General features: G+C 42.0%; 1 protein-coding gene across 2 annotated transcripts in view; it reads left to right on the top strand.

Moving 5' to 3' along the window:
* The first annotated feature begins 1,739 nt into the window (after nucleotides 1-1,739).
* The window catches only part of SLC39A6 (solute carrier family 39 member 6), a 32,376-nt gene continuing 10,022 nt past the window's right edge, over nucleotides 1,740-24,093 (top strand). The window contains exons 1-7 of one of the 2 annotated variants that reach the window (XM_054018550.1): nucleotides 1,740-2,358; nucleotides 4,785-5,510; nucleotides 8,475-8,655; nucleotides 8,917-9,086; nucleotides 16,215-16,427; nucleotides 17,451-17,517; nucleotides 21,106-21,483. In XM_054018550.1, the coding sequence (XP_053874525.1) occupies nucleotides 4,794-5,510; nucleotides 8,475-8,655; nucleotides 8,917-9,086; nucleotides 16,215-16,427; nucleotides 17,451-17,517; nucleotides 21,106-21,483 (1,726 nt within the window). In that variant the 5' untranslated portion in view covers nucleotides 1,740-2,358; nucleotides 4,785-4,793. The remainder of the gene's footprint in view (nucleotides 2,359-4,784; nucleotides 5,511-8,474; nucleotides 8,656-8,916; nucleotides 9,087-16,214; nucleotides 16,428-17,450; nucleotides 17,518-21,105; nucleotides 21,484-24,093) is intronic. The other variant, XM_054018551.1, reaches the window with a different exon arrangement.

The following is a 24,093-nucleotide window of genomic DNA, read 5'->3' as shown; positions in this document are numbered from 1 at the left end:
ATCCCAGGAAATAAATCTATCCAGGAAATAAGTCAAGGTTTCACCAGGATGCTGCTCAAGCACACTAGTTACACTGAAGTCTTTTTGGGGGGAGGAGGGGTGGAAATGTGACAGCTATGGCAATTTCCTGCAATATACTTGAAAAACATTATTGAATTAAGTTCAAGTATCTTTGCAGTCCATTGTATTAAATGCAAATATTATGTATTATTGTGCACTTTAACGATCAACAGACTGTATTAAATGTGGCAGACAAGAATGGTAATTTGGGACATTGCATGTGGAGTTCCTGGGAAGTAGCTATGGGAAGGTTAGCGCAAATATATTTTGCCAGTTATGCACAAACCCGACTTTTGAAGCTATGCCCTGAGGAAGGGACCATTGTCTACTAATTACCTGTGCCCAGAATCTTAAGATCAAAGGCCCCAAAGCTTTATAAAGAAACAGGCTGATCTGCTCTGTCAGTATGCTTATTCTGAGCTGAGGCAGTTATGAATTTGTAAGCACAGAAAAACTCCAAGGTGTTTTGAAGGATTAACTCCTTTACCACAGCCTTTGTTGGAAATGGGCCGGTGATCTCTGCGAAGCTTATTAGCATGATGGTAGATTTTTTGTTGTTTTCTCTGTAATGCTTTCACCTTAAGAAAAATGTGCTTTCTTAGCAGAAATGTGTGGTAACTCGTAACTGCTAACAATTACATTAATAGCTTTTGAAGAGAAAGCAAAGCACAGATGCTGACTTGTTCAGGCAGTCTGGCTTGCTGGTGATATCATAGCGTAGGCAGGGCATTGTGCAGCCTGGGGAAAAAATCTAGTCAGGAGGGAGAGAGATGCCAGTCTCTGCCTAGGTGAGCAGATGGTTGAGGGTCCAGGAGCCTAGACTGGGTGCCCTCGAAAGATCAGAGAGAATACAGGTGCAGGTGCCCTGAACTGTTACATTATTTATAAGCCATTTCTCAAAAACCCTCACCCTATACACTCAAATATCTCCCCGCCCAACCCCCACCATCCCACCCTCCCAAAAATATTAAAAGGAACCTCTCCTCAGCTCAGACAACTAAAGAAAACACAATGGATGTGGCTAGGTCAACCTGTGTTAGTTATAATCAGCTAACAACCAAAATAAATTCTAGAAAATAAATTACAGATATGTTTTAAAAACATGACTAGGGCTCGGAGGGGAGGGGAAACTCTTCCAAGCCCACTTGAGATGCCCCACACAGGCTGTGCAGACATCACAATATTGAAGTCAGGCTTTGCTGAGTTGGTTCTGTCTCAGGGAGATGTGGATCTAAAGTGGAGAAAGCACAACTTCAACTTGAATTGAACTAGGGTGACCAGATAGCAAGTGTGAAAAATTGGGACAGGGAGTGGGGGTAATAGGAGCCTATATAAGAAAAAGCCCCAAATAACGGGTCTGTCCTTATGAAATCGGGTCACCCTAAATTGAACACAGTCCAACCCGCCGGTTACAAAGGCAAATGTGGAACTGGGACCTGAGCGACACCGCAGCCAGCCTCCAGCCTGGCAGGGACCAGCCCACCAGCAGAGCGGAGCTGCCCCCCACGGCTCTGGGGGCGGCAAGGCCTGGACTGCGGCGCTGGCGGGCCGCCGAGGCGGGGCTCGGCTTCCCCCCTCCGGTCTTTTGGCTGCCGGGAGGGTGAGATCAGCAGGCGCCGGCCGCTCCCACGGCACCGCGAGTCACCCCGCGCCTTATAACGTCCCTGCCCCCGCGCCCTGAGCAGCAGCGAGGCAGCCGCCAGCTGGTCCCCAGCGCCCGGTGCTGCGTCTGGCCAGGCGGGCGGCGAGCGGAGCTCCCCAGCGAGCGGACACGGGCCCAGGCAGGTTTCTCCTGCGTGCCCGGCCGGACTGTGGGGCGAGCGGCCCCGCCGGAGCGCGGCACGTAACCGGGCAGCCCTTCAGGCCCAGCCCAGTGGCGCTGGGGCCGTTCCGCCTTCCGCGGGGTCGCCCGGGCAGTAACCGCCGCCCAGGGGGTCTCCGGCCCCGCCCACGCCTGCCGAGGGGGACGCGCGAGCAGCCGAACCCCGCGCCAGGGAACGGACCCGACGCGGCGCGCGGCACGAGGGGGAACGAGACAGGGCAGCGCGTACGCGTAACCTGAGCCGCTCACTCAACCGCCGCCCAACCCGGCGCGTGGCCTGTGTATGCCGCTAGGGGACTGGGCTCGCGGCTCCTGTGCCCATTGGCTCAGAGTCAACCTGTGACATTCCACTACATCCTGATTGGCTGGCCGGCCGGCCAGGTCTGGACTCCGCCGGTCCCGCTGTGATTGTGAACAAAGCCGGAAGACGAAAGAGTGACGGGGCCGCGCTGAGGGACGGGCCGCTGCAGGACCAGGTGAATTGTCCCCGCCAGAGCGGTGTGAGGGGAGGCGGGACCGGGCCGAGCCTGCGTGGCCGTGACTCCCCGGGGAGGCCACGTGGGCAGGCGGGGCTGACGCGCCTGTGCCGGGCTTCTTCGGCTCCCACTGCGGCCGGTCCGCGAGCCTCGGCCCCGAGCCCCAGCCGCTCCCCGCATGCGGGCGGACGATGTCTGAGCGGAGCGAAGCCCCCCGGAGGCCGCTCTCCTGCCTGGGGATGTGCCCCGGCCCCCAGCCCCCCCGGCTGCCCGCGTGGGGGTGTCGGCCCCGCTCATTCCCGCTGTACAAAGAGCTGCAGTGTTCTCCGAGCCGCCCCTGAGCTACTCGCCGAGCCCGGGGCCGCATCTGCCTTAGTGTACTCACTCGGTGATAGGCCCCAAGCCCCGGCGCTGTTGTTTGTCATGTGTGCAATTAATGTGTCGTCTTAATCACACAGCTTTCTAGGGCTGGCTTCATCTCTTTGCAATTTGTTTAATATTAGAAATGGACCAGATGCAGTAGGGGATTGGTCCGGGGCACTGGAGATAATTGGAGGAAAGTTGCATTAGATTGACAAGAAATGGACACAAGATTTGTACTTCAAAATTAACCTGTTTTACTGTTGTCCATATTCAGTGGGAAACTTAATTGAGTATTTTGTGTTCAGTGTCCATGGAGCATATGGGGCAACTTCTCCACAATATGAAGTAAACACTTTGTCTACGTTTAAACTAAGATTCTAATACTGCAAATGCTCCTGCACGGGCTTCAAATAAAGCATCTGAGTAGTCCCATGATGTGTAAAATTAAGCACAAGCTTAAGTGTTTGCAGAATCAGAATTCAAGGGCCTGAATCTGTAGTTCCTACCTTATGGCATTTCAATATAGTTAGTGGGAATCAGCACAGGAGTAACTGTACATTTAGGTGTAATTATTTGCAATAACAGGCTTCAAAAATGTGTAGTCTTTGCTGCAACATAATACTGATTTAAAATGTTAGGCAGCATCTAAATACTGTATTTGACAATTAAATGTTCCCTTTTGCATAAAACATTACAAATATTTATAGCAACTTTTTGGTCAAAGGATCAAAGGCACTTTCAAACTTACATTTGTACATGTTTCTATATCATTTTATCTCTATCTGCACCTTTGAAGTGAAATGTGGTAATGTTTAATAGCTCACAGCAATACTACACAATCATTTACAAAAAATTGAGATTATTATATCAAAATGAAACTACAGGTATAAATTAGGCCAACTGTAGGAATAAGTCTTAATTTATGTAGAAAATGAATTTACACTCTAACTCTTATTAGGTATGTCATGACGTTTTAATGATGAGGAGTTCAGGATCTTGCTTTTACATTGCTCTAATACAGTGGTTTTCAAACCATGGGTTGCGACCCAGAACTGGGTTGCGAAATGGAAGGGACTGGGCCACAGCTGCTCTAGCCAGCACCGCCAACCGGGCCGTTAAAAGTCCTGTCGGTGGTGCTGCCCGGCTAAGGCAGGCTAGTCCCTACCTGTTCCGACACCATGCTGTGCCCCAGAAGTGGCCAGCAGCAGGTCTGGCTCCTAGGCGGGGGGAGGCCCCGCGTGCTGCACCAGCTCCACAATCGCATTGGCCAGTTCCTGGCCAATGTGAGCTGGGCGGAGGGGGCGGTGCCTGCAGGAAACAGTTGCGCAGAGCCTCTTGGGTACCTCTGCCTAGGAGTCGGACCTGCTGCTGGCCGCTTCCGGGGCACAGCATGGTCCGTGGTGCCAGGACAGGCAGGAAGCCTGCCTCTGCACCCCTGCTGTGCCGCTGACCAGAAGCCATCTGAGGTAAGCCTGCACCCCAATCCCCAGCCCCTCCCCCCCAAACCCAGAGCCCCTTCCTGCACCCTAATCCCCTCATCTCTGGCCCCACCCCAGAGCCTGCACCCCCAGACCTGAGCCCCTCCCACACCCCAAGCCCCTCCCACACCCCAAACCCCTCATCCCCAGCTCCGTTGGGTCGCAGGCATCAACAATTTTCTTCAACTGGGTCGCCAGAAAAAAAGGTTGAAAACCACTGATCTAAAATCTTCAGCAGCACAGTTCCCCCCTACTGCAATGCTGAGTTTGGTCAAACGCTATCTTACAGGGCTGTTCTAAACGCAAGTTGCACCAATTTAACTTTAAACCAATTTTGAACTTTTGCGTGATGATTCTCTCTCACTGGTTTATGTTGGTTTAGCTTGCCTCTTGTAAATTTACCAACAAGCTAAACCAATATAAGCCAGGTTTCAACACTTGATCTGTCCAAGCACAAACTTAAAAATACTCCTCTTGCTATGGCACCTTTTCAGGTAATAATTCAGTTCAGCTAAATTAGCCAATGAGTTGCACTACAGTACATATGTGCTGTCTCAACTTTCTTTTGTCATTCCTTTTTTACAGGAAGCTGCAATGGAGAATGAGCTGCTGATGGCCTTTCTTTTGTCATTTTCCATATTGTTCTGCGAAAGTCACCGTCATGAAGTAGAGCTAGCTACTATTGCACAGACCTCTGAGACATTCATTCTAGATAAGGCAGCTGGTATCAACACTGAATTGGCAACACTTATGCAGAAGCATCACCTTCAGGAACTTTTCCATCGTTATGGGGAGAACAGTACTTTGACTATTGAAGGATTTAGAAAGTTGCTGCAAAACATAGGAATAGATAAAGTGAAAAGGGTCACTGTTGGCCACGATCATGATCACCATCTTCATCATAACCATGTTATGCTAAGCAAAAACTTTGAGAGAACAGATTGCCCAAATCATGAATCTGGTGGTGTAAATAAAGGTCCTAGTAATGGTCAGGCAAAGGAATTACAAAGAGTAGAAAATGCTGAGCACAAGCAGAACTTGATAAGCAACAAAAACACTGTTATGGGAATAACTGCATCTAGCAACATCACTGCTACAGATGGCAATCCTGTATTACAGAATTCAGAAATCAGAGCAGTGAAGCCTGTTGTTCATACAAGTCTAACCAGCCCCAGTGCCATGAATGTTACAGAAAGCAGCAGTGTGAGTTTACTTGTTAATGGAAAAGCTAATGAATCACTTCTTTCCCTAAGGGAATCTGAAAGAGGGAGTTACATGTATTCTAAATTTAAAAACCAAAATACACAAGAGGTGAGACTAATGTTCTGTACTCTTCTTGGCGGCATATGCCCATTAGACGTGTGTTAGCATGGTTTGTCTTCCAGAGACATTCATTTAACTTCTAGGAATCTTGATGCAAGCTTTGGTGTTTAAGTAAGTGTGTGTGTGTGTGTGTGTGAAATCTGAAATATACGCACACATAATTTTGCTATGTAATAATTTTACACTCCAGTAGGAATGTTACATTATTATCCATGTTATGCCCAGGTACAAGAGGATAGTTGTGCATTCTGGTTTGTATACTGGGTTGTAATATTTGATTTTTATTATTTTTTTCCTTCTGGTTTCTCTCTGTAAGAGAACATTTTAAGACTAGTTAACTTCTGACACAAGTATGTGAAAGATTTTGATGCTTGTTATAGGACACAATTAAGTTTTTTTATGGTGTAGAAAAGAGTAGATAAGTAAAAAAAAATTAAAAACAAATACTTAATACTTTTTGAAAGCTTAACATTTCTATAACCATGCATGTTGCTGAACTTATTCCAGGTAGGCTTACATTTTTCTGCTGGAAGTAAAAGGCTAGGACAGAAAGTAATTCATCCTACGTAGAAATCAATGAGAGGCCTGGGAACTTAAGTATGGATTTTATGCAAGTTTCATTATATATATTTACTAATCATCTTTGGGTAAATGTAATCTAGTATTAACGTGTATTCTAGAGGTTGGGAGCCCTAAAGTCTGTTCACCACTCTGCAAGTGGCTTACTGCTCTGTGATCAGGCAAATAAGTTTTGCTGTACCTAACTTTTCCCTTTTAAAATGGGGGAAATAATCACCTATGTAAAACATTCTCATTCTCTGGTGAAAGTTGCTGTCTAAGCATTCTTTACTTCGGTAATTAGAGCTGTTGTAGATACTTGCATCTTTGTCCCTGAAAAATGATCCTCCTCTCATTTCACTTCCACTTCCTTGCTGCTACCATGTATTTTCAAGTTGGAGTTTGGTTTTGAGACAGTGAGGTTTAGGTGGGATGGACCTGAGGTCAAGACAAGCAGATGATCTGAGGGAATTATGAGGTCTAGGAGGGGCTTGAAGCCTAGAAGGGACATACAGGCACTGAGTTATTCCTGAAACCATTCTGACAATAAAATAAAATTTAGTTGGAAGCCTTAAGCGTAATGAAACTTAACAAAACAAAAAACCTTCAGTGTCTTTAATGCTTTTCCCATGCATTTCAATGCAGCATAAGTTTCTTCCTATCCTAACTTCTCCTGCTTCTTAGGGCAGGTCTACATTACCTAAGCAATACCTAAGTCAATATAACTTACGTTGCTCAGGGGTGTGAAAAAGCCCTCTTCTCCTCCTCTGCACCCCCCCCCACCCCCCCAAAGTGACACAAGTTGTGCGCTGTCCATACTGGCACTATGTCTCCCGCTGACGTAGCTTCTGCTTCTCGCTAAAGTGGAGTAACTATGCTGATGGGAGAGTGCTCTCCCATCGGCATAGCACGTCTTCACCAGACCCGCTACAGTGGCACAGCTGCATCGGTACCAATGTAGCACTGTAGTGTAAACTTGCCCTTAGTAAGGACATGGTAGTTGTCATTCATTGTCCTCTTCTGTAAAATGTAAGGCTTTTTTCCCAAAAAGAAGACTTCTGTTTTTGATTATAAGTCCAATTAATTTTGAAGTATCTGTTTTTTATTAAAGTAGTATGTAAATATTCACCCCACTACTACCTTCCACTGGAACTGTTGCACAGATTATTAAAACCCAATCACAAACATACTTTTTTATTTTTTTAGTGAGGGCTTGATTCTACCTCTTTTCTTTAAGAGGTTGGGGAGGTTTTGTAGAGACAAACCGAAATTAAAATAAAATGTCTTTTCTCTTGCTTTTTTAAAAGGGGAAAGGAATGCTCATGGACCTGTTGGCTGGTGTCACTAAATAAAACCACTGTAACGAGAGCTTTTCCTACAGCCAAATCCTTCACCATTAAGGGCCTTAAAAATCAGCAGGGCCTCTTTAAAGTTTGTTTACCCCACTGGAGGTAGCTAAGCTAAATAATTCAGGGTGTGTATGTGTGCACATAATCACAGATTCAGAATTCAGTATTCAGGCATATTGCATTCTTCACAAGCAGAGGAGAAACAAGGCTGGCAGCCCTACTAAACAGGAATTACTAGACTTTTAAAGACTGCAAGTAGTGCAGTACAAAGATAGTTGCATGAAGAAACGTGTTCAGAACATGGCTTTCGATAGAAATGGTGTGATTGAAAAGATTTATTGTGAGCCTCTCAGAAGAATGACCTCTTCCCCCAGCATGACTTCTGTCTTCCTTCAGTTAAGAATGAGACAGCTCATGCATCCAGTCCAGAGGCTGAGGCTAGCCCAGGGGTCGGCAACATTTGGCACGCGGCTCGCCAGGGTAAGCACCCTGGCGGGCCGGGCCAGTTTATTTACCTGCTGACGCAGCAGGTTTGGCTGATCGCGGCCCCCACTGGCCGCGGTTTGCCGTCCTGGGCCAATGGGGGCGGCGGGAAGCCGCGGCCAGCACATCCCTCGCCTGTACTGCTATGCATTGTCCACCTCCCTCAGGCTGTGTGCAACATGTATTGTAGACACAAGAAAGGATAGAACCTTGAGGGAGATTGGATTTAAAAGTCTTCAATGATGGCTGTCGTCTTGGTTAGAGTGTAGTGAATAGAGGCTGCTTCCATCTATGCACAAATTTGAACGGAAACAACAAAAGGTGTGAACTGATGGGTTTAATTATTTTGGTGCGTGTGCATTGACACTTATTTCAGAATAAAACTTGCAAACGTTTATTTAGCTGAAGTCACCTTGTTACCAACCTTGGCTAAAATTGATTTCACTACTTTTGGGAGGTGCTGCTGTATTTTGAACTGGTATTGGACTGCTCTTGCAGTTTTTCTAGGATGTGATAGTACTTCTGTTCTTATTAATCGTAAACATGTTTTTTCTTTCTGCAGTGCTTGAATGTATCAAAACTGATGATGTCTCATGGAATAAGTACACAAGTATTGTTGACTGCTACAGAATTCAGCTATCTTTGTCCAGCAATTATTAACCAGATTGATGGCAAATTCTGCATAATGCATGCAGCTAGTGAAAAGGCTGAAAGCCCTTCAAAAAACAATTCTTTGCAAATAGGTAGGTTTTAATTTCTTTTTAAATTTAGAATAAATCTTACCAACAATCATTCAAATTTGAAATTTGCTTTTTTTATAGCTAATATAAATATTTAGATTCTAAACTATTATTTTTTTCTTAAATACTTGACTTTTCTATGTGCTGTACAAAGAGTTCTTTCTAGACACCCTTATCCTCGGGATTTTCTAAGTTATTAACATCTAAATTCGTGTTTTGAAGAAAGCAAGCATCATCTGATATATTTTGTATTTCTCTTACCAGCTTGGATTGGTGGTTTTATATCAATCTCCATCATCAGTTTTCTTTCTTTATTGGGTGTTATATTGATACCTCTGATGAATCGTGTATTTTTCAAGTTTCTTCTAAGTTTCCTTGTGTCACTGGCTGTTGGGACTCTGAGCGGAGATGCTTTTTTACATCTCCTTCCACATGTAAGTATTTTTTTACTCCTATTAAGACATTCATCTTAACTTGAAAAATGATAGTGAAATATGGCTTTATTACTTCATTATCAATGTTAAGTGCTTTAGGAAGCCTACTAACACTAGGTTTGACTGTCTACCAAACCTAGTGGTTTATTGACATTAAAGAAAACTTGTATTAACCTAATAAGAAAAGGTGATCTACCTCAGGGGTCGGCAACCTTTCAGAAGTGGTGTGCCAAGTCTTCATTTATTCACTGTAATTTAAGGTTTCGTGTGCCAGTAATACATTTGAAGGTTTTTAGAAGGTCTTTCTATAAGTCTATATTGTATAACTAAACTGTTGTTGTATGTAAAGTAAATAAGGTTTTTAAAATGTTTAAGAAGCTTAATTTAAAATTAAATTAAAATGCAGATTTTATCAGTTTAGTGTGATCCTTGCCCTTGCTTTTCCTTGCTGAGTTTTCCAATGTCTGGCCCGTATTTGGATACTTTAAGCTGCACACAGGCTTCTGAGTGATCAGTTGTTAACTGGCTCTGAGAGGGTCAGAGGACAGATTTCATGTGTGAAAATACCTGTACACACAGGTATGTGGATCCAAATGCTGAAAGCATTGCAAACGCAGTTTTTTTTCAGTTAAATTTCACTGGCAGGGACGTCCAGCAGGTCAGAATAGAGGCCCCGTGATCTCTCTCAGTAGCTTCAAGTGCACTCCACCGATCTACAAACTTTGATGCCCACAATTCTGAGCTTTTTAACTGAATGAACTGCATTTCGAAATCTTCAGCACCCATCCACTGAAATACAGACAAATCCAAGTCGCTTTCGTTGAACTTTTCAGGTTTAATTAGAAAAGAAAGCATTGGGCCAAATCGCTGGAAATCTTGAAATCTGTCAGAAAATTCTGATTCCAGTTCTTGCATGTACATTCCAATCTCATTGACACTGACAGTGCAACGTGTTGGTAGCTCTTTCGTTTGTTGGAAGTAGCGGAAAGTAGAAGTTTGAATATCCCAAGAAAAAACTGCTAGTTTTACAACAAACTTCATAAAGTTCCAGAACCGTTTGCCCTGCACCCTGGAGACAGAGGTTGAGTTCGTTTAGGTGAGCGGTGATGTCTGTTAGAAACATGAGCTTACGCAGCCATTTGTTATCATCCAGTTCGGAATAGTTTTGTCCTTTTTCCGACAAAAGGGCATCAAAACAGTTTACAAAGCGCACCGAAACCTTGCCACGACTTAGCCACCAAATGTTGCTGTGAAGTGGAATGTCATTATAAGCATTATCCATCTCATCTAGCAGTGCTTGAAACTGTCTGTGAGTCAAAGCAGATCGAGCAACAAGGAAATTCACAATTTGCACCACTGTATTCATCACATTATTAAGCTCTGAATTAGGAATTTTAGCACACAGGTTTTCTTGGTGGATGATGCAGTGAAATTTGACTGTTAGGCGGCCAATTTGATCTTCAAGTAACTTAACAAATCCTTTCTGTTTTCCAACCATGGCAGGAGCATCATCTGTTGTCACACAAAATATTTTTCTGATGTCAACTCCTCGTTCTTCAAAATGGTTTACAAAACTTTCCACTATATCTTCCCCCTTTGTTGTGCCATGCAGGGGTTTTAGGCAACAAAATTCCTCTTGGATTTCATCAGAAGCACAATATCTTGCAACAACTGCCAAACGTGGAACGTTGTTTTTATCCACACTCATCAACTGCAATGCTAAACACTGCTGTGTCTTTTTTAATGCAGTCATCTGCTTTTCCTTAATATTTTTCTGCCATTTCGTTATGCATCTCTCAACTGTTCTGAGACAAGCAATTTTTATTCTAGATATGATCGTATCTTTATTTGGCAAATCATTGACCAAAATCTCTGAACTGCTGAAGAAAACCTTTTTTTTTTATATATATTCCCCATCTGTAAATGACTTTCTGTTTTTTTGCAATGCACTGTGCAATCTTGTAACCTCCTTCTGTAGCTTGATTTTTACTCTCACTTCTATGTTTTTAAGAACACTTCTTTGCTTCTCATATCCTGCTACTGCCTTTTTGATTCCGTCTTGTCTGCTTCATCAAGAAAGGTTTTCTCATGCTTCGTTTCAAAATGTCATTGAACGCTTGATATGCAACAAACAACATTTTCACAACAGAAAGCACAAACAGCACAGTCCTTCTTTTCAATAAATCCAAATGTCTGCCCAAGAAGGCTGAAATGAACGGACATCTAACTTTGCTTTCTTAGGAGCTGCCATTTTGTCAAATGTTCCCCTCAACTCTCAGTGTGGGGGAAAAATGGTGACAGGGGGCACGCACAAGGTCAAACACAGACATGGTCTGATATAAGCAGCAAACCAGGACTTAAAAATATCCAAGCCTGGAACCATTTTTAAGATGGAGGTGCTGAGCTGCACTCCTCAGTGCCCCAGGCTGGGGCCAGTGGGCCACAGCTGGGGGTGGCTGCAAAGCCCCAGGCCAGGAGCAAAGCCCTGGGCCAGCTGCTGGTACCCCAGGCTTGCAGCGGGCTGAGCAGGACCGGAGGCCTGGACCCCAGCTGGCAAGGGGCTGGCGACTGGAACCCCAGACAGGCAGCGGGGTGAGCGGCGCGGGCGGCTGGTAGCCTAGGCCGGCAGCTGAGCGGGGCCAGTGGCAGGGACCCCGCTGGCAAGGGGCCGGCGGCCGGAACCCCAGACTATCAGCGGACTGAGCGGCTCAGCCTGCTGCCAGTCTGGGGTTCCGTCCACCAGCTCATGCTAGCTGGGGTCCCGGCCCCGCTCAGCCTGCTGCCGGTCTGGGGTTCCGTTCACCCAGGCAGGCAGCGGGCTGAGTGGGGTCGGCAGCCAGGACCCTGGCTGGCAGCAGAGTGCCACTAAAAATCAGCTCGCGTGCTGCCTTTGGCACGCATGCCGCAGGTTGCCGACCCTGATCTACCTTCGAATAATCTATGTAAAACTAGCTGCTGTTTCTGATCTGACCTAGGGTTCCCTCAATGCATGTAATTGCACCATCATGCGTTGGTTTGCAGTGTTCTTGTACATTACTCAGTCCCTCACACACAAGTTGCTCTTGTAGATCAGTAATTTAGAATCCTTTCTGTATTTTTTTTTTCCTTTTCATCTTCTTCCCCCACCTCCTGATTTATTTTGAGAAATAGAAATAGCTCCATTATCTCTTTCCAGTGTCAGGGGAGAGAGATAATTGCAACATTCAAATGCTGACACTGCTTATCCTCTGAATGGAGCATCTGAGAAATGCTGGGAACGCAACACTTGGAGAGGACTAGTACCAGGCCACTTACCCCATGTGATGGGGTTGAAGAGACTCAACTTTGAATGAAACTGGACTAAGATCACTATAAAATTCTGCCTCTAGGGAAATCTGAACCGGATTTATAGTACAGGGACAGTCCAACCCTGTGGTACACGCCATCAGTAAAACTAAGTGTTATCCAGTGAGTTGAAAGCCTTACTTTTTGTATGTGTAGGTTTTTCCTTCAGTTAATTTTATTGTTGAACTGTTTCTTAAATTCTGGAGGCACTTGTCTCTTGGCCTCTGCGCTTGGGGTGCAAGTATCCTAAAAATCCAGCTTGCTTTATTGCATGTTCTTTACTTACAAACCTCATGGAAGGCTGGCTTTGTGAAAGCAGTATTCTCAATGATGCTTGAACCATACTTTTGCTGCAATTAAGGGGTTGCTAATGTATCTTAATTTGAAAATTTTCAAAAGAAGCAACAAAAGCAGCACTGCTGCTAATTCCTATGCACTTCTTCATAAGAACCTCCAATAGCACTCTTCTTGTGTACCAAAGTGCTACTCAGTACTAGCCTTCAGGCCTAAATTCAGCAATGCTATAACTGGGACAGGAACTTGGGTGCATATATTAAGGTAGTAAAACTTGCACAGATTTGGCATTCAATGGGTGGGTAGGTGGATGGGTAAAATAAGGGTAATTCTCTCACACCAGGGATTGGAGCAGGAAAAGCAGGTCATGATTAAAAACAGCTCTGACCCTTTTATCAGGCTGATTTGCTTTATCTTGCACCCTCCTGAAAGTTGCTTTTTGTGCTCCTGTGTCCTTTGATATTCAAGATACATTTTATTTTTTACACTTAATGATAGTTTAGTATAAGCTACACTACTTTAATGTTTACACTGGGCCTGTCAATCGCAGTTAACTCACGTGATTAACTCAGAGTAATAAGGATTAAAAAAAAATCACAATCAGTTTTAATCAAACTGATAAACAATAGAATACCAGTTGAAACTTGTTACATATTTTTGGATGTTTTCCTACATTTGAAAATATATTGATTTCAGTTACAACACAGAATGAAAAGTTGACAATGCTCACTTTATATTATTATTTTTATTACATATATTTGCTCTGTAAATATGGCAAACAAAAGAAATAGTATTTTTCAGTTCACTTCAGATAAGTACTGTAGAGCACTCTGTCGTGAAAGTGCAACTTACAAATGTAGATTTTTGTTTTGTTTTGTTTTTGAGTACAGTTACTTAATGTAAAACTTTAGAGCCTATAAGTCCACTCAGTCCTACTTCTTGTTCAGCCAATCACTAAGACAAACAAGTTTGTTTACATTTACGCGAGATAATGCTACCTGCTTCTTATTTACAATGTCACCTGAATGTGAGAACAGACGTTAGCATGGCACTTTTGTAACTAGCATTGCAAGGTATTTACGTGCCAGATATGCTAAACATTTGTATGTCCCTTGGTGCTTCGGCCATCATTCCAAAAAATAATACGTTAATTAAATCTGTGACTGAACTCCTTGGGGGAGGACTGTTTTCTGCTCTGTTTTGCCCGCATTCTGCCATATATTTCATGTTACAGCAGTTTTGGATGATGACTCAGCACATGTTCATTTTAAGAACACTTTTGCTGCAGATTTGATGAAACACAAAGAAGGTACCAATGTGAGATTTCTAAAGATAGCTAAAGCAGTCAACCCTGCAAAATCTGAAGTGCCTTCCAAAAGCTGTAGAGAGACGAGGTGTAGAGCATACTTTCAGAAGCAACGCTCCGATGCGGAAACCTACAGAATCCGAACCGCCAAAAAAGAAAATCAACCTTCTGCTTGTGGCATCTTACTCAGATGTTGAAAATGAACATGCATCGGTCCTCACTGCTTTGGATGGTTATCGAGCAGAACCAGTTATCAGCATGGACGCATGACCTCTGGAACGGTGGTTGAAGCATGAAGGGACATACGAATTTTTAGTGCATCTGGCACATAAATATCTTGCAACGCTGGTTACAACAGTGCTATGCAAATGACTGTTCTCACTTTCAGGTGATACTGTAAACAGGAAGTGGGCAGCGTTCTCTCCTATTGTGGGGCAACTTGTTTGTCTGAGCTATTGGCTGGACAAGAAGTAGGACTGAATGGACTTGCAGGCTCTAAAGTTTTACATTGTTTCTTTTCTTTGAATGCAGTTATTTTTTGTACATAATTCTACATTTGTAAGTTCAACTTTCATAATAAAGAGATTATACTACAGTACTTGTATTAGGTGAATTGAAAATACTATTTTGTTTTTTACAGTGCAAATATTTGTAATCAAAAATAAAGTGAGTACTGTACATTCTCTATGCTGTGTTGTAATTGAAATCAATATATTTGAAAATGTAGAAAATATCCAAAACTATTTAATAAATGGTATTCTAATATTATTTAACAGTGTGATTAATCGTGCAATTTTTTAAATTCCTTGACAGCTCTAGTTTACAACCATTTTCCAACCCACTTAAACTGTTTGTCACTATTGCATTTGATCCAGAGTGTTTTATGGGAGTTGTACCATGCTTATATCGGGTCTGAATCTGGACCCCAGGGGATTTCCTCTTTCATACTGCACAAGAAATTCTACTTTAGGAATGCATTGGGGCTTTTTAGGGGAATACACCTCTATCTCAAAATTTGACCTAAGGAATTAAATCTGGTCAGACACATAATCTAGAATTTTTATCTCCATCTTTAAAATTTACTACTATACTACGGAGAGTGAAAATTAGGAAATTTATCATTATCAAATATTTTCCCTTGTGATTTTGTCCTGTTCAATAGGTGTTATTTTATTCTCTCTGGATGCCTGTCCTCCCCACCCCCCCCTTCCAAAAAAACCCAAACAAAATAATGCAAAATAACTTCCACACACTATTCCCAAAGTAGTCTTGATATGAGTTGACTTGTTTAACTGCTGCCCAAGATCCAGCATACCTGCAACACAATGGGAAAGGGAGTAGTTTGATTTTTTTAGTGCCAATCAATAGTCTTTTTAGAGCACTTTGAATGTAATACCTAGATTTTTGTTTCCTCTGGTATTAAAATTCAATCTCCATAATGGTGCTTCTGTCAGCTGGTTTATTCATTATTCACCTTAACACTAATCTGCCTCAGTTGGGGGATCCTTTTTAGCTAGCAGATTGTTGTTTTAACCCTTTCTGCTCTATTTAACCAGCCATTTATTTATTGTCATAGGAAGTGAACATGGTTTTCTGTTTCAAAACATACATTTAATCAACGTGTATATTAAACAAAATTACTGCTGTTGCCACCTCAAAAATATATTGGCAGCAGAAGTCCTTCTCTCCTGCCCTGAAAGCTGCACAGCTCTGGTTTTAGTAGCCTTCCAATGGGGAAGACTGCCAGAGATGGGGTCCTCTGTTGAGAGTAGGCAAAGGCTTGGGTCATTATTGCATGGTCCATATTAGAAAGGAATGTTCATAGCTTCTTTGTCAGCTAAAGACGAGGCAGTAAAAATGGTGGTCTGGGCCACCACTACTAGCTGAAGATTTAGCAAGAGCATCCTAATGTTGTAAACCATTATAATGAAAGGTGCATATACATACTTGGTAGAGGGTGAAGGCTGGGTCTGCATGTACTCTTTAAATATTTCCCTTTACCCACAAACATTACGGCCATTTAATCAATTTTGAGTTGTTTTCATTTACATTTCTTTCTGACATTAAGAAAGTAATGAGATTCGTCTCAGGAGTCAATGAAAATGAGCCGCAGAGCACACTTTCATTTTTTTTTTTCTTCTGTTGTATTGAAATTTGTTCTGAATTAGTGGAACTTGAATGTTTTTCTTTCGAATCCCCCTTAGTCTCATGGAAATCATCACCATCACCACGAGAAACCTTTACTTGAACAAAATGAAGATGCCCTGTTCAAGCATCTTGTCTTTCAAAGTGTAGAAGAAACTGCTTATTTGGATTCCACATGGAAGGGACTGACAGCCCTTGGAGGCCTGTATTTCATGTTTCTAGCTGAGCATTTGATCACTTTAATTAAGCAGTTTAAAGACAAGAAGAAAAAGGTAGGGAAATTTACATTTTGAAACCTCATTGCACTATGTAATATTCGTGTCTGTGGAAAATTCTCTTTTGTAGAGAGCGGCTTGTTGATTAGATTTGGTAACTAATGAGGAATGTGCTCACAACTCAATTTTTGCTTATAAGTCTATAGTAGTATACTTTTGAGTGACCCTAACCATCTTTATGCCTTCAGAGTAGACCTATATTTATATTCCTACAAAGAAGAATTCTGTTAATTTTCTTACACAAGCAGATAATTCAGTTTGCATCTTTTAATTGTTTATCTTGAAGTTACAGTGAAAGACCTGATCTACAGTGAGTGCCATCTTAAAACAACAACAAACCACCCCACCATTCTCCTCCTCCTCCCTCCAAAAATCCCAAGCGGTTACTACGCTGGGATTGTTATGGTAGTCCTTACGCTTACGTCATTGGTGTTATTCCTATTCTAACTACTGTGGGCATAAAAGTTGATATTTTACAAAATGGTGTCCACTGTAGCAAGCTGCCTAGTGTAAAAATGGGTGAGAAATACTCATGAGGGTGGCAGGATCAGTCTCCCTGACTACAGCTAAACTTCTTTGCTCTTTGTAAGGTAACTCTGGGCAAGTAGTTCCCAGGCAGAGCAGATGCTTGGTTTTCATCATGTTTTAATGAGACATTTCTTTAAAATTTGAGTATGCATTAAACACTACAACAGGTAAAAAATTGGCATTTTGTTAGGCTTTAGAGGTGTTTCCAGTATAAAGTAGAACTATAGTTACTGTGTAATTCTGTATAAATAATACTTATGCCTGCTCATTGTGACATTTTTTTTTCTTCTGTACCCTCACTAATTCTTTGCCTTTTTACTCTGCTTCTGCAGACATTCTAGTACTCTTCCTGATTGTGCATTCTTTGGATATCTCCATGCTGTCCTCTTGATTTTCATGCTGCATAAGTTTATGAATATACTGTGTGTTGCTCATGTATATCCTGAAAAATAAGTAAAATATTTATAACTTCGATTTTTCTTTTGGAGTCAGAAAAAAAATGAAGATGCAGAAACTAAGAAGTTTTCAACAAATGAAGAAAAATTAGATGCAGATTATCGTAAGTCTCAGTAATACTATTGCACAACTGTATCAATCAAAAGAGTAAAGAATCTTTTCTATGCTATTGAAGGCTCATTGATCCTTTCACTTACTGTTGGCTGGATCACTATGTAACTAGGTTAGTTACATCTTTCTTGAAACAAAAACTTGATACACATTGGTATACAGAGGATTGACCTTAAGTAAGTTGATTTTTAACTTTTTTTTTTTTTTTTTAAAGTTGATAGGAGTTTGAAGTAGTCCATGTGGTTTTTTTGAATTTTTAAGCTTCTACCCTTGTGATCCAGGATTGAGCACCAGAAATCAAAACTACTTTTTAAGCCTTTCTGTCTACAGAAGTTTAGGATGCTTATGCATCTACCAATTTCTAGACTAATAGTACCTGTAACTCTATGGAGGAAGGATTTTTAAGAGTCTATGCGTCTCAAGCTTACATATTTCAAATGCCTGAAGACCTGATTTTCAGAAGGGCTGAGCACCCACAATTCTAGGTGAAGTTAATTGGGGAGAGGAAAGCTGTAGGTATTCAGCATTTCTCAAAATCAGACCATTAATGAAAACACCTTAAAAATTTCATGGAACAAGAGTGCCACCAAATGTCCAGATCTTTTGGTACAAGTTTACAATAAAACATTGAGCTTTTTGATTTTTATAGGCTGCTTTTCAGTACTATGTGTTCGGCTACTGAAATATCCACTATGATACGCTCTTGGATTGTAAGGTAGGAGTAAACAGGGCATGTGTGTGATTAATTTAAAATCCAGAATGAGATTACTTAATGTTATAGTGTGATCAAAATACCTCACTCTCAGCAAGAGTGAGATTAAAGCAATTCTGAGGTGAAAATATCATTACAAAATGTCTTGCATATTAGTGTGATATTTGTCAAAAATTTGTCCAAGTACAGCAGTGTTCTGTCTGAGAACAAATATACACATGCTTGTGAAAGCCCACTGAAGTTGGTGGATTGAAAGCATAGATGAAGTTGACTTATGCACCTGTGCCTCGCTCCTTTAAACCCTGGATTTCATGTTCTCCTGTTACCCCATTAGAGACTTCCACTTTCTCCTCTTGATCCTATTGCAAGGCTGAGTCATATACCAAACTGCAGAAAATTGAAAAAAATAAATGGGGATTTGGGTTTATTTCTGTTTCTATGTTCAGGGTTAGAAGGGTTACTTTCACTTTTGTTACCGCTGTAGTAGGTTTGGGCTGAGGTTCGGCCCTCAGTGGGGCTGTGGGGTATCCCACCACCTCGCTCTGGTCCGGCGGCAGTCAGGGACCGCAGACCCACAGTTAGGGGCTCAGACCCGTAAGCAGGGGCTGGGTCAGTTTGTGGCAGCCCAGGCCCTAGGTCAGGGTGGGGCAGCAAGCAAATAGTTACCTAGGTACCCAGCCTCTCTAGGCCAGGGGGAATCTGCCACCCAAGGAGTGGGTGGCAGTGGGGACGCAGGCCCTCCCACTCCACTGCGTCCCAGCCCGGGGCCCTAGCAGCGGCGGAAACTTGCTGCTGTCAGTGGGGATCCTGGCCACAACACACTGACCTTGGCTCTGGCAGTGCAGCAGCCAGACTGGGGTTGGCTGCCCCCGGGCTACTTCCACTCTCCCCCTCGTATGGTACCTGGGCTGTCTTAGTGTCGTCAGTGCTCTCCGCTACCTACCTAGAGGAGCCAATGCTGGTGAAGGGCAGGCTCGGCCAGTCCTTCTCGGGGTAGCTGGCACGGGGCAGGCTCGGCCAGTCCTTCTCGGGGTAGCTGGCACGGGGCAGGCTCGGCCAGTCCTTCTCGGGGTAGCTGGCACGGGGCAGGCTCGGCCAGTCCTCCTCGGGGTAGCTGGCACGGGGCAGGCTCGGCCAGTCCTCCTCGGGGTAGCTGGTGAGAGGTAGGCTTGACCGGCCCGGTGTGTCAGCAGGCTGGTCGTGGCCTGCGGCTGTTTCCGAAGCGGGAGCTCGGCCACGGACGTCTGCTCTCTCCGCCGGCCTGGCCTCCGCTAAGCTCTGCAGGCGGGCTTTTATACTTCCAGGTCGGGGCCGTGACCTCGGAGGGGCGGCCGTTGGACCCGGTGGCTCCGCCCACATTGGTATTAGGGGAGATTCGGCCCTCAGCGGGGCTGTGGGATATCCCACCGCCTCGCTACACCGCTTTAACTCATTTTTCAGATTCTTGAGCGAAACACCATACATTTTGACTCCCAAAAATGCTTCTGAGATGAACTGCTTCACCGAGTAGAACAGTACCAAAATAGTCATAGTTTAAAAAAGAAACTTTGTTCAGTTTGTAGAGACCCCAAGTCACATGGATGTATCTCCTGCAATCATATTATCTGGAGACAGCACTTTTTATCTGTAACTTACAGGAGATGGTGTTTCCGGCATGATAAATTATCTCTGGCTTTTTTTTAATTGCATTTTTTTCTCCGATTTTCTCTCTCTTGTTTTTTAAGCATCTCAGGCATCTAACACTGACCATAACTACCAGAATACTAATATTATCTATTTGATTAGACAGTACCCCAAACTCTCCTGAGAATACATAAAAGCTCATATTTTGGCTCAGTGTTGCATGTCCTGCATGATCCTGTAGCCTCAACCAGAACTCTTCTGTATCTGAGATTATCTGCATAGATGTTGCAGAGGAATTCAGTTTTACTGATCCCCATTTGTAGTTTTCATGTAGCTGTATGGATCATATCTTATTTTGCAGAAACCAGTTCCCATTGGTGCTGAGGCCAATGGGGTTTTGTTTCAGGATTATATTGCAAATTACTTTTCTGTCTTTGGAAAAAAAAAAAGAATTGTGCACTTCTTTCAGTGTCACTCACTGCAGGTAAAGAATTTAACTGATGTGCCAGTTAGAGCCAATTCTTAATTTAACTGACCTAGCTTGACATTAAATGTTTAATACAACTTGCTATGTCCTTCTGTATTACATACTTTTCTTCTGTGCATATGTCTGACTATTTTTTGGAAGTTCAGACTTATGGATTTGCATGAGTGATCAATTACATCTATATCATCACAAAAAAAGTGCCTGAATTGATTCTTATAATATAACTTCTCTGATTTTGGTGGCTTATAATTCAGCCTAAAATTCATGAAAAGTACACACAATGTGATTGCAGACTTTTAATTTTCAAAACAAATGGTCTACAAGTCAAATTGTGCAAGTTTAAAAAGTAAAAACTGTACACATTTGTGCTTAAGAAAAATAGTTTTAAAAACTAGCAAATTATTTAATATGTAATATGGTATAATCTATTGTTGCTATGAAAATAATATATATTATCAGCTGAAAGAAGTTAGATCACCACAGTATAACTTGTGGGGATTTTGTTTTTTGGAAATGAGTCTTTAGAGATGAGTTAGGAGTTAAGACTTTTTTTATAATTTTGTAACATTTCCATAGAATTTCATGGTGAGTTTAGGGAAATTTTGAGATGATATTTAAAAGGAAAGTATTAGTCACAGTAGAAGATGGTGTCAGCCTCAATTCTGAATTTCCTTGCTTTTCTCTTATTGTAACATAACGTTGTATGTGATTATTTTTATGTACAGTTATGTAGTCTTATTTATTTTCTTATTTACAAGGGCCTGAAGGTTACCTAGGGTCTGAGTCACAAGATCCATCACACTTCATTTCTCAGCAACCTGTGGTACAGGAAGAAGAAGAAGTCATGATAGCTCATTCCCATCAAGAGGAAGCTGACAATGAATATGTATCCAGGGGGTGTAGAAATAAATGTCATTCACATTTACATGACACTCTTGGACAGTCAGATCATCTGAGTCACCATCATCATGACTACCATCACATTCTGCATCACCATCATACCCAGAACCATCATCCACACAGCCACAGTCAGCGCTACTCTCGCGAAGAGCTGAAGGATGCTGGGATTGCTACTCTAGCCTGGATGGTGATTATGGGTGATGGACTACACAACTTCAGTGATGGCTTAGCAATTGGTAAGTGTTTATACAATTCTTTTGCCTTCTCATGTAATAACAGCAAGGTAAAATTGTTTCTCTGCTGCCACTTAACTTCTAGTGAGAGGATATCGGATAAGAGCCTTGCCTTAATAAATTAGCCAGTGATCTGCTAGTGGGTTTTGAATTGATCAGTCAAGGTTACAGATTGGAAACCTCGATAGCTAGTGCCAAACAGTAAACCATGACTGATTTGCTGCAACTGAGAAAGGTATAAGGATAATGACCAGATAATAGAAAAGACATTTCTTAAAGAAACAGACAATGGGGAGTTATAAATATTGCTTTAATTATTTTACACCCGAAAGATCAGACCAAGATTTTCAAAACTAGGAGCCTAAAGATAGGCACCTAAATTCATGCTTTAGGTACTTAAGTAGTTGGCCTCATGTTTCAAAAGTGCTGAGCATCCATTGATTTCAGGCTTGATGTTAATTCTCCTTATGCTGTGTTCATAAAGATAGGTGATCCCATGTCCTCACTCCTATAGCCTGTCTATAGTAGTCTCCAGTTTTCATTTTAATCAGGTCATCGGCTTTCATATTTTTCCTCAAGCTTCATTGACATTCACCAAGATCAGGATTCATACTTTAAATGTCCAGAGTCCCTAAGGCAGGGGTTCCTAAACTTTTTGAATGAATGTTTTAGTGTATATCCTGTGACTTTTTTAAAACCATAGCTTGTCTAAAAGTATAACAATATCTCCTCTTCCTGCATGGTTTATTCATGTCCCTATTCCTTCTCTCATGCATGTTCTATTCCTTCAGTTCTGTCATAGTGGAATGCTATAGCTTCCTTGGAAAGATTTAATGAGCTATTCACAAAAACCATATATGCAACACTGCATTTTGGACATTAGACAAGTGAGGTCAGGTTGGCTGTCGCCTACCTTTCTCTAGCAAGATGGATAATGAGAATTTTGGATGTAAAGTAAGATGGTGATAGGGTGGGGAAAAATGTTTTTTAAATGAGTAATCAACACCAACAAGTCAAGATCATGGAAGACTAACAGTTTTCTAGATGCGTTTATTGCTCTACAGATGTTGGATTCATTTTTAATGTTGGGTCATTTGCAACAATGCCGGGTAGTCAGTTCAAGGGCAGTAGCTTTACTGTAAATCACATTGCAGAGCTGAATTCCTTTTTCTTGTTTGCCTGAGGAAGGGTTACAATAAGTGATAGTGTATAAATATTTCTTTGGACTTCAGAATAATTTTTCAATGATGTGGACAAGCACACATTCTGTATCCAATTCATAATATAATATGACAGAGAGCTTCTGATTTAACATTTTTTAAAATAAAAATTTGACCGTTGAATCTAAATTTTCCAGCTTGTCAGTAGTGAAAACGTGGTAGGAAAAATAAGAGGATTTGCATGTAATAAAAGCCAAGAAGAATCAGTATCCTAAGTATATGTGTGAGACATTTGGGAAAGGATGGATTTGACGGACATGAAGTAAAATACAAGGGAAGGCTAATACAGTCTGTAATAAATGAGACCAGCCAATTTAATTGATTCATCTAGACTACTAGAAAGATGGATTTTTCCATTTGATCTGTCTAAAATTTCATATTAAGGGACAGCCCACCCTGCCAATCTTATGGGGAAGGAAAATCCAGGAATCTTTTTCCTAATGGTTCCAGGTATGAATGAAAAAAAAATTAATTTATTTTTGGTTGCGGGAAAATATTAGGCTGAAATAAACCTTCTAATTTGCAGTAAATGAGTTCTTCCCAGATTCATAATGATTCCTTACTATATTCCTGCATGTATTTATTTGGTTTTCTTGGACCTGTTTTATTTATTGGAATAGGATAGGACTCAAAGGTACTAAGGTATACTAGAATTCTGGTAGTATTGTTACAACATTAAACGTAATAAAGGGACAAGTTCCTGCCACCATAAACAGAAGAGGGTTTTTTTTTTTAATGGTGATATGCTCTTAATAAATGGTTAAAATGTAGAACATCTTAAAATTATAGATAAACCTTTATTGTAACAAGCACCCTTATTTTTTTTTTTTTTTTAGTCTTTCAAAGGAAAATCCCTTCAGACTATATTAAATATCCTTGTTTTAGGGAGACTATTTTAGGTAGTAGCTCCTTGAGTTGAAGTCTAATCTTTGTCTTTTTGCTTCTTGAACAAAAACATACATGAAGGCAAAGAAGAAAACAGTGAAAGATAGGAAAATGCTGCTTCTGTCTCACTAAAGCTTGTAGTTTTAGTTGCTGGGTAATCACAGGCACATCATATAGTATACATTCTTATTAGCCAATTAGGAACCTGGCAAAGTCATTTGGGCTAGAGAAGGCAAAAGAAAGAAGCCTACAATTGGAGGAATGAGGTGATGGAAAGGGAAGAAAACTTACCCTATGGAAGCTATAATAGTAGGACTCCTAAGTTTACGTTCTAGGAGTTGCTGAGGACACAACCATGGCAACAGTGATATCTTCTACCTCTCTTCTCGTCTCCTAATCAGGACATCTTTCAGGATTAGGAATAGAGGCCCAATTTATCATCACTCTTTCCCATTGTGTGGTAATACCCATGAGGTGAAGCTTGTTGCTCTCCCTGTCGCATGGACAC

This window comes from Malaclemys terrapin, chromosome 2 (genome assembly GCF_027887155.1).
Source record: "Malaclemys terrapin pileata isolate rMalTer1 chromosome 2, rMalTer1.hap1, whole genome shotgun sequence".
Taxonomy (NCBI): domain Eukaryota; kingdom Metazoa; phylum Chordata; order Testudines; family Emydidae; genus Malaclemys; species Malaclemys terrapin.
Note: the sequence above shows the minus strand (reverse complement) of the source record. Positions and strands in the feature narration are given on the sequence as shown.